The sequence below is a fragment of the Euwallacea fornicatus genome, chromosome 1 (genome assembly GCF_040115645.1).
Source record: "Euwallacea fornicatus isolate EFF26 chromosome 1, ASM4011564v1, whole genome shotgun sequence".
NCBI lineage: Eukaryota > Metazoa > Arthropoda > Insecta > Coleoptera > Curculionidae > Euwallacea > Euwallacea fornicatus.
The window spans coordinates 3,703,141-3,718,515 of record NC_089541.1 but is presented as its reverse complement, the minus strand read 5'-3'; the positions used below and the strand labels follow the sequence as shown (position 1 = coordinate 3,718,515).

Below are 15,375 nucleotides of genomic sequence, written 5' to 3'. Positions count from 1 at the left end.
TTTGTTGTTGATTTGCAAACAAAACTGTTAATATTTCCTTCTATTCTCAAAAGTGTTATATTATTCACGCAACACTTCCGTACAATTTTCATTTATTAAACATAAAATTAATTCCTTAATTGTCTTTGATACAGATTTTTTCAGGTCCGTGGAAAAATTGATTCCATCCGAAGTCTGGAAAAAGATTTAATGAAAATCAAATATTTGCTTATTAATGACCCATTAAAAAGTTTTCAGAGCTAATTATTTATAGTCGTAAAACGTAAAACACATAAAAACAAGCTATTAACAAACAAGTTGTTAAGACTTGTTTATTAATGTTAATTCTTTGGATGATAGTATGAGGGGTACTAGATGAGGTACATAAGCAAAGAATTTCTAAAAGATTGTTGTAATTATATTACCTTCAAGTCTAATTTTAAAAATATCAGAGAGGGAGTAAAAAAATATATAAGTTTGTGAAATGATTTAAGACTGGGAAAATTTGCCTGGGAAAGCAGAGTCTCTCTTCAAAACCAAAAAAAAAATGGACCTGAGCTTCAAGCGTGTTTTTTACAGGCATCTAGGGTCCAAATTAGGGGATAATCAAGAACTTAAAAAATGAGTTTTGGAACCTGGATGTACATAATTTTATTCGCTATACTCGTATCTTCATGTATTAAAATGTAAAGTGACAATAAATAACAAGAGATATTTAATTCTAACTTCATAAAATTTCTTAATATATTTAGCAAAACCTCTAACTTTCTTCTGCATGAGAACCAATTTTAGGAATTAATTGTCCGTGTTTTATGTGTCCAATATTATTATATGATTAACACATAAATCCTGTATAAAAGTTTAATATATTCAATAGACATTTATACTAATGCTCTAAAATAAGCATATGAGAAATCGACATTTCCTCGATAGTGCTCTGGGCTTTTGCCAGTAATAACAAATAGCGATACCGAGAAATCTACAAGTAGGGTTACTTTCTATTAAAGAAAATGTCATATTAGAAACCTTTAACTCCTAATATTAAACGTTTCTTGTTTCAAAAAGATTGTGACCTTAAATTGCCTCTTAAAATTTCTGCAGCCGCATTGACAAACTTTGTACTAAAACTCAGGAAAAACTCTTTTTCAAATAAATCTAGACAACCAAATGTGAGACATCCCAAGTGTATCCAGGCAAATATCGTGGAATTGGGGGTAACTGCCCCTGGCCACCTCCCTCCTCAATCCTTCTCTGCCTGATATCAGTATCTCCAGGCCACGCCCTTTCTGGACCACCAATCTGACCAATTCGTTGAAACTTATCCACCGCGTGAGATATGGTGACTGCCTCGTTAACTCCATTTGACTTTATACGTCTTTGGGGCACAGAGGAAGCTCGAAGAGTTTTACGTTTCTAGAAAAATTCAAACGAGTTAGAGTCAATAGGTCAGACTCTTGACAACATTACTAAGGCGATAATACGCACGGAAACATTGAAATAAAAGCAGTGTACTAGTCAGTTTCGTAGTTTCCGTGGAAATTATCCTCCATGTAAAGTTGCCAGTAATTGCCCTTATGGTACTCAGCTGATTAATTATTTTTAATATAGAATCATCCACTATGGTCTAAAGTTAAGTAAATGTGATAAAATTAGTTCTTCTACTAGTAGATATAAACTGGAAAATCGACTAAGTATTTATTTAGAATTAGTGATGGTGCAACCAAGTTTATAAGTTTATCATACGCAAGACAACACAAGTTTAGTGTGTAACTAGACGATACGCTTTTGCATGTTCAAATATAAAAAGTGTGTAAGAAGAAGGTAAAATCGTATAGAAGCTACGATATCATACTATAAGTTTAAGAATAAATGCTCACATTTCTATTTTAAACTAGTTGCAATTGCAGATATGACTTTAGAGTTTTCGGTCCTGAAAAAATGGGCTTTGTCAGTTCTTGAAATTATGTCTTTTGGTGGTAGAGAGACAAAACAAGGGACATAAAAATGATTTAATGTTAACGTTTTCATTCATAATCGATATACATATTAAGCGTTTTTCTTTCTTATTAAAACAATTTTATAAACCGAATTATAACCAGATTTATGTGGAATGTCAGGTACGCTGTGTACGAAAAGTCCAACAACCCTGAAATATCTTGAAAAATATACAATTTATTAAAGGTTACCTCATATGAGAATTGAAGGAGATTAAAAATTCTACCGTTCTTTGGCATTCAGAAATATACAAAGTGCATCACAAAGCAGAAGTGAATTTAAGTTACGTTTTCTCTTATGGAATGGAAATCTTTTTGTGGCATTTTCCGATTCACTTTCATATTCTGACAACATTTCATGTAACGTGTCCTATGGCTAACTCAAACGGGTAAGCAGTTATTGTAGAAATAAAGAAAACAAAAAAAAAAGAAATTGTCTTAAGTAAGTGAACTTATTTTTGTTGAAGCAAGGCTCAAAATGTGTCCTCTGAGCTGCTTGACATTAAACTAAACCACAACAGAATATCTCAATAACATGTTGCAGCATTTTAGCAGTGATGAGACGGTAATCCTCAGTGATTATTTTTTTTAACTCGTTTAAATTTATAGCTTTCGTGCGATACACCTCACTTTTTAAATGGTCCCAAAATAGTCAAGTGGCGTTATAAACAGTGAGTTAGGGGGCCCTTCTGTTTCACCTCCACGTCCTATCCACCGGCTAGGAGGAAACACATACGTCGTACAAGTAGGCCCGTATCTGACCATGTGACATAAGAACATGTTACATGAAATGTGTCTAGAATACGAGGATGAATGAAAAAATGTCATAAAAAATTTGCCATTCCATAAGAAAAAACCAAACTTCAAGTCACACCTATTTTATAGCACATCTTGTATATCTCTGAATAACGCAGAATCATAAAATTTCTAAACTCCTTCAATTTTTATATAAGGTACTTTTTAATAGATTATATATTTTTCGAGATACTTCAGAGTGGCTGGACTTTTCGTAGACGGATATAAGGAAACATTCCATTTTCGAACAGAATCACGCAAAACAGCTGTCAATCCTTTATGAAAACAAAACCTATGAAAGTCCCTCAAATTCAGGTCAAAAATTACAATTATTTAAACAGAAAAATGAATCAAAAATTTCAATGGCGCAAAGGTTTTCCTTACCTCAACGCATCCTCTCCATTTATCAGCCGCATGTCTTGCCAATTCCATTCTCTTCTGCTTCTTCATCTGATGTTTCTTGTAAACCATTTCAATAACTATGAGGCCCATCCCCCCTATAATACCCGCTCCTACAAGAATAAACACTCCAGCCATGTTCTTCAACCCCAACGTATTAGGTGTCTTCTCAAATTGCTCGCACTGTTGCGTGTTCCCTTGCAAGATCCATTTGTTATCCAGACTTTCCATAAACCCACCTGAAACACTATTTTGTAATTTTAACAGAGTTGGCTTGTTAATTTTACCTTCGTGAAAATCGAGTATTGCTAATGTGACATCGTCTGACCAAGGAGAGCCTTTCTGCAAGCCAATTCCATATCCGGATCTACCAAAAAGTTCCCCAGCCGTTACCAATTCACAATCTTGAGCAGCTTCGAATTCCAGTCTGGAACTGTCCCATATGAATGCCATAAGGTTCCTATAAAAACCAGAGATGTTACAAGACAATAAGTCCTTCTAGGATTTATCGATCATACCCCGCTTTAACATCTGCAATGGCCTTTTCTGCAGTGTCATAATTGTTAGCCTCCATAGTTCTGTACATATTGGACAACTCTACTTGCCGCCTAAAATACATATCCACTGCAGATCCCCTCACTGTAGCACATGTGAGATTCTCCATGGTATTTCTTAGCTGCAAAATAATTAATCTGATAGAAAACTACGTGTATAGCCACATAAGACTTACACGGGCATCGTTGATTCCCGTCAGCTTAGTCTTGGGCCTCTCCAATACTAAAAAGGCTGCTAAGTTGGCAGTGTACGAGGCTACTATTATCATCGCAAATCCTGCCCATACCATCCCCAAGACTCTAGCAGAAAAGCTTCTAGGGGTGCCTTCTCCAATCCCACTATTCAAGAGCACCCCCCAAGCAAACCATATGGCACTAGAAAGATTGAGAGCATCTTCTTCGGTACCGTCTGTGTTTGCTAGCTTGAATCGACCAAATGGGGAAAATCTGTCCAACAAATAAAGGACCAGTGCCACTACGTGCACTGAGACCATGACTAAGATCCATAAAGTGTTGCTGAATGGTTGTAAGAATGAGACTAAAGTTGATGATCTTGATGGCTGCAGGAGCACTTTGTAAGGAGAGTGTGGGATATAGAAGACTTATTGTTACCTTCTTTTCTAATATAGTTATTCCTTGGTACTTAAAAGGTTTGCTGAATTCAATGAATTCTGCCCTTTCAGGATTAATGGTCAGTGGGGCAACAATCATGTCAGCTCTCTCTCCAACTAATTCTCCAATGAGACCGCTCCATTCTTTCTTGTAAATTCCAGATTTGTTGCGCAAAATGTAGTTGCCGAATTGTCCATCTGGTGATAGGGCCAAGCTGTAGGTGAAATTGATCTTTTTTGACAGTTCCTTGAGTAAATCCATACAGTAACCCTTGCAACAATATTTAGCTGTAACTGGGGTAAATACTATCGTTTTTCTCATAGCAATTTTCTGTGAGTAGTTACATACCATCATGTGTCATATTAAAATGCGGACAAGGGATTTCATCATTTTCACACGTGCCAGGGCCTTCTAATTTTCTCACATAAACGAACGGTTTTTCCTCAATTGTTAAAACTTTCAGATGCGTAGGAATCATAAATCCCTCGGGCTTCTCATTTTTCCTTCCCGGCCAGATAATTATTTTATCATCCACTTTCAGCTGCATTTCTTTAACCTCCTAGAAATACTCTTTAACTCTTTAAACACAAAAACTTATACAAAGACAGACCTTGTTGAAGTAGTGTTTACCCACATTGATCCTCTTTTTCTTCCTTTGTATATTAACGATGTTATATTCAGCATTGATCCTATCTCCTTGGTCGTCGAAGGCCACTTTTCCGGTCTCTCCATTAAGCAGCTCCTGTTTGCGTATGAAATTGAAAAGATCTTTCCCGGTCTCCCATATAGACCCAGAATTGTCGCAGTCCTTTGGAGCTGCAGTGATTTCTTTGCTTTGATTCATATCTCTCAAAGCCGAGGCTAGTACATATCTAAAAATCGAAATTGGGCCATACTAATAGCTTTTAAGCTAAGAAATTACATGCTATCCTTGATGTGAGCCCTCTCATCAGTGGCATTTACCAACTGAAGCCCTAATATACCCTCTGGAACATTATCAGCTTCCAATGCTTGCTCAGTAACTATCCAGGCATATCCAGCGTCGGTCATATTCAAACTTGCAGCGTCTCTGAATATTACTTTAGCGTCGTTTTTGCTGAAAACCACTCAGATTCAGAATCTGCATCAGCAAATTTACTAAAACGTACTTGGCATACATAAGGTACACCCTGGCTTGAGCACTTTTTATCTCCAGCAATTGACTATGGAAACTGGCAAGCCCGGTTTCAAATTCAATTACTGTTTCCACCTAGAATTTTCAGATTCAGCAATGTTTTCAAGATGGTTTTTCTTTTACCTGAAATTTAATCTCTATATCGTCTTCCAAGCTTTGGGAAGTGGTTTGAAATCTCCCCAAAATAGATCTTCCATCAGTATCAGAGCTGTGTATGAAGATGACTTTTTTGTAGTTAAAATGCTTTAGCATTTCCACCCAAACGTCTGCTTGATGTGAGTACGGGGGCACCGTTCTCAAAAATGAGACATGTATGTTCTGAATATTGCAAAACATTGAGCATTTTCATTAGATCATTAAAGGAAACGAGGACCTTGTCTGAGAAGGCAGAATCTCTGGAAGAAATACCGATTACTGGAATGTGATAAAATCCGCTAGTATAGGAAACGGCTGCAGGGGAAAGGTCTCCGGATAGGGGATGAGACACCACGACTGCATAGACCTGAAAACCACACCAATATATACTAAAGTGTAACTAATTCTGGTCTATATATAGGGATTTCGGAAACGGTAAAAGATACAAAGTGGGTTAAATAAAGGCTGAGTTACATTTTTTGGCGTTTAACAATTGTGAATTAAAAAAAAAATCCGAATGCTTTTGGAAATATCTAATAAAAATTGAAAATTTGGATTTCCATTTTTCTCAAAAAACCCGAAAATCATTATTCACAGAAAACTGATAATGAAACATTAATAGAGCATTTATTGTCGGACTTTCTACTGATGTAATCGTTATTTTTACACGATGATTTGTTTTTAAGATATCGTAATCATATCATCATCTTCTGCACGCCATCGCAGATTTTTGCAAAATTGAAATCTACATAAAATTTATTTTCCAGTGATATATTATGTGTATTTTAATGGATTCCTTCTGAATAAAAGTAAAAAACCTTTTCGATCTATGGAGCTCTGAATTGCATAACATGACAAATCAGCAAACGTCAGATCATGTTTTGTTAATTTATTTATTATTCAGTTCACTAAATTCAATACACATTTTTAGCTTAATGAAGTAAATGTTCAAAAAGGTGGCCATTCACCTCAGGACCCTTACGTAATTTTTCGATAATTTTTCTCGTTGCTCTGTGAATTGATTGAAGTATTAATTCTTAAGAGATTCATAATGCGTACTCTCAATTCTTCTTGGATATTTACAGGGATTTCGTACACTTTGTTTTTTATAGCTCTTCAAAGAAAATATTTTAAAGGATTCAAATTAAGAGATTGTGCTGGCCATTATGCTACACCCCGATCAGCGATCCATTGATTAGGGAAGTGCAAATTAGCAAAATTGGTCATTTTTCTACCATTATACGCAGGAGCCCCTGGTATGGAACTGGGTGGAATAATAACAATATTTTGCCATTTTCGGATTTCTTCGAATAACGGGTTTCGAAGTTTTCGAAAAAAACGAAAATCAAATTTTGTGTTTTCATTAGATATTTGTGGAGTATTCAGGTTTTTAAAGATTCACAAATGCATTATAGTTGGACGCCAAAATATTCAACTTTTCCTTCATTGAACCAACTTTGTATCTCTTACCGTTTTCAAGATTCCCATACCTAGACACGAGTTTATTACACCCAATCCAAACACTCTATATAGTTAACGACTGAATAGGTACCTGCTTGGAAATTAGGTATTTGCACACGTTCAGTGCCGTTCGAATGGGGTTTGGATCCATGAGGATCGCAATATTATAGTACGTCACTCCCTTAGGAACAAAGGTGGAATCAAAGTTCACGTGCTATAAAAATTCGGTATATTTTTATAAGACTAACTAATGACAATTGATACTCACAGAAATGGTTTCTTTAAATATTTCTTTACTCTCGTTGCTGCTTAGCACTCCTCCAATGTTAAATGTTGTTGGATTTGAAGACCAATCGCGCCCGCGATCTCTTTGGCTCACTGTATTTAAAAAATTTAAATAATAAATTAAATAAGTTAGATATGTAGAGAGTTTAGATTCAAATATCATGTTGAAAATAAGAACAAATGAACTTGTTTTTGTCTAGAGAGCCGGCACACATGTAACTGAGCAGCTGGATTCGCGCTCAGCTACCGCCCTACCAGGTCTGTAGCTGAATTAATTTTTTAAGCTGGGAAAACAATTTTAATAAAATATTTGGTTTTTTTTTGCCGTATTGTTGGGCATAAATTTAATTACTTTAATTTTTGTCCCACTATCATAACAGCCTTTGCAATGGAGCGCTGGTAAATCCTCTTGAGTTCATTAATTTCCGAAATGAAATATCTTTCCCCGTTTATTCACATAAACAAAAAGTTGAGTTTATAGCTAGTTATTTTAGGTTTGTTGCTCCCAAATAAAAAATTTGAAGTTCTTCCCTGTGCTTCCTATAGCAACGCTCTCCAGGCGAATATTGATTTTACCCAGTTTCTCAGTCTAGACCAACCTCACTTCAATTTGGATTTCTAGAAATTAAGTTATTGTTTTTGTAGGAAACTGGGAAGCATCTTGTCGAGATGTATTAGATAATACGTAGAACTTACATTAATTAACTATTACATTAATTAATGTTTTAAATCAGTATATTTCAGTAGGGAAAAGATATTCTGCTGATAGATCCACAGACTGCATTTTAAGGGGTAATTTCGTTCAGTTTTATTTATTTAAAATTTTACTTTTAAATAAAATTTCTTCTTCTCCTTTTCCACCTTTTTTCTATAATTTTATTAATATTACTTCCAGATAAAGGAAACGAAACATTGAAAAAACATAAGATTTGAATGTAACAGTCCCTCAATATCATGTAACAAACATATTTTCTTTACAGTACACGTCCGTGTACAAGTCAATACTATACTGCTTTGTAACTCATCCTGTAACAACCAACAGATATTAACAACTTACAGTTAGTTGTTAGAAACCGTAATATTTTTAAGTTATGTGGTAATCATACTTTTTATATACACGAGAAGTAAAAGTAACTAATAACCTTTTTTTCTTCTAAATATTTTCACATTCTTTGGATTGGTTTAAATAGAAATTTCCAGTAATTTATTATTGCGGTCGCAAATACTTACCACAATATCAGCAGTTTTATATTTATGAGCAACCAAATTAAATCTTATGAAAACATTATACAGGAAGTTCTGTCTTTCATTCCATAGATCTAACAATTTGATCTCTAAAGATAACGTCCATCTTAACAAATAAATAACACACAAGCAAAAATCGTAAGTTTTTTATTTATTATAATAAAATGCAAATTCAAACATACATTTTTCAAACAAGCGCAACAGTTAAAATCTAGTTACTTCAAGCTTATACTACTCATAGTAAAAAAATTAAATGTATAAAAAGTATAAAACAACATTACAGTAACAGTGCCAATCTGCTACGCATATAACAATCCTATCAAACTATCCTTCGATGTTTTTGGTCATAAACCACCTTTGTGTAAAGACCTTTTGTTTATGAGTAATAGGTACTTCTTCCGAATAACTCCCTTGAATTTTATGAGCAGCAGGCTTCAGCCCTTTCACCTTTGAGAACTTGATTTTCTTAAATTTTCCCAAAGGTTTGAACCTTTTATCTAGTTTCGCACCAGGCGTCGCATACTTGTATTTACTATTACTGCTGAATCCCTCATAAAACTCGTAGGGAGGATAGTTAAAATCGTCCACAGGGTGAGCGGGATATTTATAGTAACTAGTAATTTGTTTGCTATCATCACGATCCCCATCTTCTTCTTCCTTCTCGCCGTCCTCTGCTTCCTCTTTGTCACAATCTTCCTCAACCTCACCATTATTCTCTTTTTCAGCGTTGTTTTTAAATTTGTACTGCGAAGGCTTAAAGAAAGTGTTTTCGAAATCCATTATTTGATAGTCGTTGATATTGAAAGGTTTGATTTCATCATCACTATTATTAGTTTCCTCTTTCTCTTTTTCCTCATCTACAATATTCAAATTAACAAACCGATTCCTGCAAAATAATAAGTTCATACCTTTATTTTCATCTACCTCAGCAGTTTCTTCCTCCGGAGCTTCCTCCTCGCCCTCCTCTTCCTCAGGTTCGCCATCACCATCATCTTCGCTCTCTGAATTTTCCTCAATTTCCTCTTCCTCCTCCTCCTCAGGCTTCTCCTCCTCGTCTTCCTGCTGAATTGAAGAGGAGGGTTGATCAATTTTCTGCATATCTAGAGGAGCATTGAATCTGAAAATAAAACCTCTTCTCCAAACCCGGCCTATAGCAAATTTAATTCAAGTTACCCTCCAGTTTGTGTTATTGGCGGTAAATAGTGGTTGTTTGATATCTTCCCCAAAGTAGTAATTGCTCGATGGAGAGCTCCAGCTCCTCCATGACTTTGAACTTGATAGGGATGAGGATTTTTTCTTAGAGCAGGATTGAGTAACGGCAGATTTTGCTTTTGCTGGTTATGGTAGACTCGTTTGTGATAAATGCTGTGGGGCGTAATCTTTTCTTCGGGTATTACTTGAGTTGGATTGTAGACAAGAGGAGTACCTAAATTCACAAACTGGCCATGATTTGGCTGTATTGTGCCCAAGGGCTGAGGTGCGTGGTTCGTGTACAAATTGTGTTGAACTGGGTTGACTATCTGAAAAATTCTTATTCTGTTAGGTGGTTTATGTTTCTTAAAATATGCATACAGTTGCAGAAGTTGCAGGATGTCTCCCACGACCATTTTGACGTCTTGAAGCCAGACTGACCGGATACAACGTCAATGGTTGGCTAGGGCGAAAAACATCATTACTGCTGGCAGTCGGATGAAGAGGTCTAACTGGTAGGGTAATTACACCAGGGGTATTTGCATGTTTCTGGTAATAAGATCTAGGAGTATTAACTTCAACATTAGGCTGACTGTAAGAATTCAATTGCAGATTTGAGAGAGCGTTAGGAGGAGTTTGCTTAAACTCGTACAACACTTGTTGGTCGGCAACTTGATTATTGACATCTACCTGTAAATTTATCATCAAAAACTGTAAATTCACCAGATATTCCATAGAACCTGAGATGGAAAGCCATCTATACTGAGAGTACTCAAAGCTAGCGGCTTTTGAGTTATAGGAGGTAAGTTTCTGATTACTGGGGAACTAGCAGCTTCCTGAAGTTCTGCAATAGCTGCAGGTTTTACATTATCCAGATAATAGAAAATTGGTTTTGGCTTCTCGTTACCGGAATTTCCCTCTACTGAGACTTTTCCGGTTTTATTCGATACAAGAAGGGAGCTGTTTTCAGGCGAAGCATAGAGGAATGGAAGGAGTAGGTAGAAAAATATAGCAATCTGAAACATGAAAGGCATGTTACATTTTGATATACGTTTCTATAAGTTCCTTTTTTTTAATATTATGCAGAATGGACCCAAAATATTTCTATCTGGTGGAAATTAATCTAGAATCTCCGCAGCAATACCTCCATAAATTCTTGCTAGCGTTAACTAGCCGTAAATAATTCAAATATGGGAAAATTCAGGCAGCATTCCAATTTCCTCTTTCTCTTCTTGAATACTTATTAAACTTCACGAAAATGCAGTCAACACTTTCCTCTCCACGTCCAATCATGTCTCAAACACTTCCTTGCTTGAGACTTCCCACGTTTGATTACCCCCAGCAGATATTTATAGTAAAGGTACCGTGGAGATCCTGAATGCATTTCCAGTAGGTGAAACATTTTGATTCAATCAACAAAATGGCAGAGTTGAAGCCTGCCTTTTCTCTTGTTTCTCCATCCTTTGCAGGCTAAACCTATATGTGCGTATATCTTCAGAGATATGTTCTATGAAGTATGTGTATCATGTTCTTAATTTGTACACAAATATGCTTGACGAAATCAATAGATAGAAACACGTATCGCCGAGTTGCTCATAATTATTTTCACTTTCTGCTTGAACACTCATGAAATTTTGCCAAAAAAACTTTCTCGACATGATCAATCATCTGCGTAAACACCGCCTTGCTTGTGATCATGCTGATGTGGCTTGGATGAAATTGAAAGGAAAACTGTGAAGGTTTATTTTTAATTTTAACTTTTTTTATTTTTTTTTTAACAGTGTTTTTTTCTATTTTAGTTTTTTCAATGGCATTTTCCAACTTCCATTGTTATTTTACAAACAAAAATGTTTTTTAAGTATGCTCAAAAACTAATTTATTTGTGTTATTTTTATTCGCATTTTAGGATAATTATCGAATATACATAACTCACAATAAATTACACATATTTCTGTTTTATGAGTAATTTCAGACAATAGAAACCGTAATTACCCAATACATCTCCCTTTAAATGCAAGCGACCATAAATGTGCTATTGTAAGTTGATTGCGGTTTATATGTAATTAGAAGTATTACAATATATTCTTGCATACAAAATCATTGAATGTTGCCTATTTATCCCTGGCCCACAAAGCAACAATGCTCAAAAAAGGTATGAACCGTTGCGTATTCGAGAAACCCTTCATTTTCCTACATTTTTTATTAATAATCCTAAGATGGTAATGGAGACATGCCCTGGTAATTTTTAAATTATGAAAAACTTATTGAGAATTTTATATGCTTGATGGTCAACGTTACTCACCGTTATTTGGTATTTAAAGCAAATAATATAATTACAATTCTCTTTCACTATTTTAAATACTGAGAATGTAAGTCGATTTCTGGATTTTCAGAACATTATAAATCATTCCATTTTAATCTTATGAGGCGATCATTATCAATGTGGATTTTCTTAATTATTGCCGACTAAACAACAAGTTGTTCGTCAATATTAAGCGCAAGGGCCTTCGTCACAAATTAATAAAATTCCATGTTCTTTGCAACGATTGACAATATTCTGACAGTTTTTTTCTTAAAAAATCAATATCAGCATTTTATTTTGACCACTTATTCAAGACTAATGAAGAAAAAATACCTTCTGAAAATTATAACCCTGAAAATCGCAAATGATCCCATATTTTGAAAATTATAAACATTTCACAATGAGATTTTCATATGCTCCAAGAGTTTTTTAAAACTCTGTTGGTTTATGATTGTGAAGTAAAATTTTTCAGTTTTTTTGACTGACTTCGACTCTACACTAGGACAACGTGATAGAAATACTTCAGTATTTGGAACTCTTTCAACTGGTTCACTTCTAAAATCATTAAAAAAATCATCCTGAGGATTCAACATCTCTACACCGCACACTTTCCTATACAGGGTACCCCAAGTTTAATTCCATTCTAAAATGGGTTGCGCTTATGAAAATAGAGTCTTTTTTTCATTCCTTAGTCACACAATGCAAACGTTTCCAAGTAGATAACGATAAAGAAAAATTATTTCAGAACTTTCCAAGCGTTTCAAAATAAGTTTCTATATTTTTATGATATATGCGACATATCTATTAGTAATGTTCACAGCTCAACTCCGCCCTACTTAATGGCAATAGATCACAAAAATCAACAGGTACGAAAAATGACAAGAGACAGTTTTGGCGTAAAATTCTCCATTTCGTGATGGTACTAACTTTTCTTTTCTTTTATATATCAAGTGATCAACGCCATCAATGGTGGACTCAGCACCCAGAACCCCGTCACTGGCGACCTTGGTCACCTAAAATTGTTTATTCTTGTAACACTTCATGGGGGCGTCCTGTACATCAAATTTGGTTCTAGTCGCATTGCCACTTCAGAAACAAAAAAATAAGAACTGTATTTTCTCGAAAACTTTATTACCCTGTAACTCAGAAACTAGAAATAATAGGAGTTATGTTTATATAAGAAACCCACCTTAAAATGCGCATTTCTAACCATTTTTGAAGTCCTGCCCGTAAACCCTGGGACACCCTGTACAAAATACACTTCACTTCCGCATAACACACTGAGGACTTACTTGCACAATCATGTTCGAACCATTTGGGAGTGTAGCAATCTAACCATTAAGCCTCACTATTGATAGCCAATTTCTTTTATAGATTATCAAAAATTAAAAAAGGCCGTGGATAATTTCAGAAATCGAACGTCGATCTTCGTTTTTGTGGTGCGAGAGTGAAAATTGTCTAAAAATCAATTTGTTTTCGTCTAATATACTTCTCGCATTCCGCATGATTAGATCTTATGGTCAAGAGCAATTTTTTCGTAACTGGCTATAGCGATTTTGAGGTTTCACGAGGGTAATTGATATAACCTGATATGTAATAAAGAAGGATTTTACGTAACGCCCCTTTATTGGCCGTTATGTTGACTTTCCTCATTTATTACATCAAGTCAAAAAGTGTTGATTCAAAAATCTGCCGACGTGATAGTTAATCAAAAGAAAATGCCGTAATAAAATCAATAACATGATTAAATAAACTAGATCGAGAGTTATTCAATTTAATGAGCGGAAACATTGTAAGACAGCGCCTGAAGAAATAAAATGAATAAGAACAAGGAAAGGCTTTGCACATTCCATGGCGTAAAATAATTATTTTATTTAAAAGAGACATTTTGCAATTTCAGTGAATATGAAATATTACGTAGTTTTGTGGTTTATGTATTGGTGACACTTCCCTGGTGGAGTCCTGCTGATAAAAAAAAACATAATTTGGTTTGTCCCTAATTATTATGCTCTCGAGGTTCGAAGCTAATACGTACCTAATTGAATGGAACATTTCTATTAAACTTAGAACATAAGTCTTAGAAAAAGAATAAACCTTTTGTTATGTTAATGTTGCATGACCTATTGTCGGTGCTTGGAAATTAGTACTGTGCGGCTTTTACCCACATTAACATCTCCGCAAATTGTCGAAAAAAGACCAATATTTGCACTTTCGAATCTTTTTACTTTCTGTAGACCTGCCTAGGCCACATTGTTCGAGATTGAAGCATAGAATAAATTCAGTAGAGAAAACTTAAAAAAAATAATAATATCAGAATGTTTAACTGTATATCAAAATGCGTGTTTTTACTCTATGTAAATACAGGGTGTAAAAAAATCAATTATGAAGATGTACATGAGGTTAATCGGGGTAAATTTTAAAATCACTAACAACCGTACAGAGTGTCCCAAAAAGTGGGGCGCCATAAAGTATCATAATGGGGCCACGTGCGCTTTTCTCACGTTATAGAATTCTCTCTTGATCCTGAGTTAATCCGTAAATTTCTTTTACTCTGCGATGCAGTGACTCGAAGCAATGGCGTTTTAAAAGAAATTTTCGCTATTTAGGTGCAGTGCCTCATAAAAAATAATACCGCAGTTAACTTAAGTCAGATTTAGATCATTCTCGTGGATTCTCATTTAAAACCACTTTAGCAGGCACGAATACTCAATTAGCCAAAAATACGTTCAGGTTGTTGACAATAGCAACATTAATTCTCATCTTTTCAAGTTTAATTTTCTTGATTTTTCCAAATAGGATGGTCTGCTTTTATGTCGTAGGACGAAGGAAAATTGAATTTTTTTCATTTTTGTACAAAATAATGCCTATTTATCGTAAATGTCAATGGAATTATTAATTATTTCGGGAAAACCTGCATTCATGGCCAGGTGTCCAAGTGTTACGCATGCGTTGTCATATTGTTGATGTTTTTTGTTTTAAGTGTTGATAATTTATTTACAGTTTTCTATTCCTTTGAAATTTGTTTATTTTAAAACTGACCATAAAAATGAAGTATTCTGAACAAGAACTTATTAGTATGATTTATGTAATTGATTCGTAACGGAAATGGTTTATTAGCGTTTTGGTATACCGATTTCCTAATAGATGACGCCCTAATGTAAGGAGTCTAGAAAGTCTAAAGTACCGTTTCGAACGGACAGGAAGTATGACTTATGAAAAACAAAGCCGAAAGAAGGAAGTCTTACTAGA

The 15,375-nt window shown here is 34.9% G+C and overlaps 2 protein-coding genes across 8 annotated transcripts; both read right to left on the bottom strand.

The window, feature by feature from the left end:
• Window positions 1-11: 11 nt before the first annotated feature.
• Window positions 12-7,602, bottom strand: Nmdar1 (NMDA receptor 1). 4 transcript variants are annotated; one of them, XM_066283431.1, is made up of 15 exons: window positions 7,372-7,602; window positions 7,195-7,317; window positions 5,881-6,009; window positions 5,631-5,825; window positions 5,482-5,582; window positions 5,256-5,429; window positions 4,944-5,205; window positions 4,682-4,892; window positions 4,334-4,638; window positions 3,898-4,281; window positions 3,686-3,843; window positions 3,455-3,627; window positions 3,153-3,406; window positions 1,857-1,909; window positions 1,257-1,392 (listed from the first exon to the last, which is right to left on the bottom strand). In XM_066283431.1, exons 1-14 carry the CDS (start codon window positions 7,549-7,551, stop codon window positions 1,895-1,897), a joined length of 2,664 nt encoding a protein of 887 aa, XP_066139528.1. In that variant the 5' UTR covers window positions 7,552-7,602; the 3' UTR covers window positions 1,257-1,392; window positions 1,857-1,894. The 4 variants fall into 4 exon arrangements, with proteins under 4 accessions (XP_066139499.1, XP_066139519.1, XP_066139509.1 ...); XM_066283402.1 differs by lacking the exon at window positions 1,857-1,909 and having other exon boundaries at window positions 12-1,392; XM_066283422.1 differs by lacking the exon at window positions 1,857-1,909 and having other exon boundaries at window positions 12-1,392; window positions 4,334-4,620.
• A 1,271-nt stretch (window positions 7,603-8,873) lies between these two features.
• LOC136339880 (uncharacterized) lies at window positions 8,874-13,551 on the bottom strand. Of its 4 annotated transcripts, none has more exons than XM_066283469.1 (7): window positions 13,316-13,502; window positions 10,732-10,840; window positions 10,565-10,677; window positions 10,206-10,514; window positions 9,807-10,153; window positions 9,542-9,750; window positions 8,874-9,490 (listed from the first exon to the last, which is right to left on the bottom strand). In XM_066283469.1, the coding sequence occupies exons 1-7, from the start codon at window positions 13,337-13,339 to the stop codon at window positions 8,958-8,960; spliced, it is 1,644 nt and encodes a 547-aa protein (XP_066139566.1). In that variant the 5' UTR covers window positions 13,340-13,502; the 3' UTR covers window positions 8,874-8,957. The 4 variants fall into 4 exon arrangements, with proteins under 4 accessions (XP_066139566.1, XP_066139575.1, XP_066139558.1 ...); XM_066283478.1 differs by having other exon boundaries at window positions 10,565-10,668; window positions 13,316-13,501; XM_066283461.1 differs by having other exon boundaries at window positions 10,565-10,840; window positions 13,419-13,551.
• Window positions 13,552-15,375: the final 1,824 nt, after the last annotated feature.

What these genes read in the sequence shown, in the direction of transcription:
- Nmdar1 (XM_066283402.1), bottom strand. Translation starts at nt 7,551, where the DNA reads ATGATATTTGAATCTAAACTCTCTACATATCTAACTTATTTAATTTAT. An exon ending in TATTTAAAGAAACCATTTCT is followed by an intron (nt 7,318 to 7,371) that starts GTGAGTATCAAT and finishes GAATTTTTATAG; the next exon opens with CACGTGAACTTTGATTCCAC. An exon ending in TTTTAATATGACACATGATG is followed by an intron (nt 4,639 to 4,681) that starts GTATGTAACTAC and finishes GAAAAACGATAG; the next exon opens with TATTTACCCCAGTTACAGCT.
- LOC136339880 (XM_066283452.1), bottom strand. Translation starts at nt 13,339, where the DNA reads ATGGTTAGAAATGCGCATTTTAAG. An exon ending in TTAGAAATGCGCATTTTAAG is followed by an intron (nt 10,841 to 13,315) that starts GTGGGTTTCTTA and finishes TTCATGTTTCAG; the next exon opens with ATTGCTATATTTTTCTACCT. An exon ending in ATCCTGCAACTTCTGCAACT is followed by an intron (nt 10,154 to 10,205) that starts GTATGCATATTT and finishes AGAATTTTTCAG; the next exon opens with ATAGTCAACCCAGTTCAACA.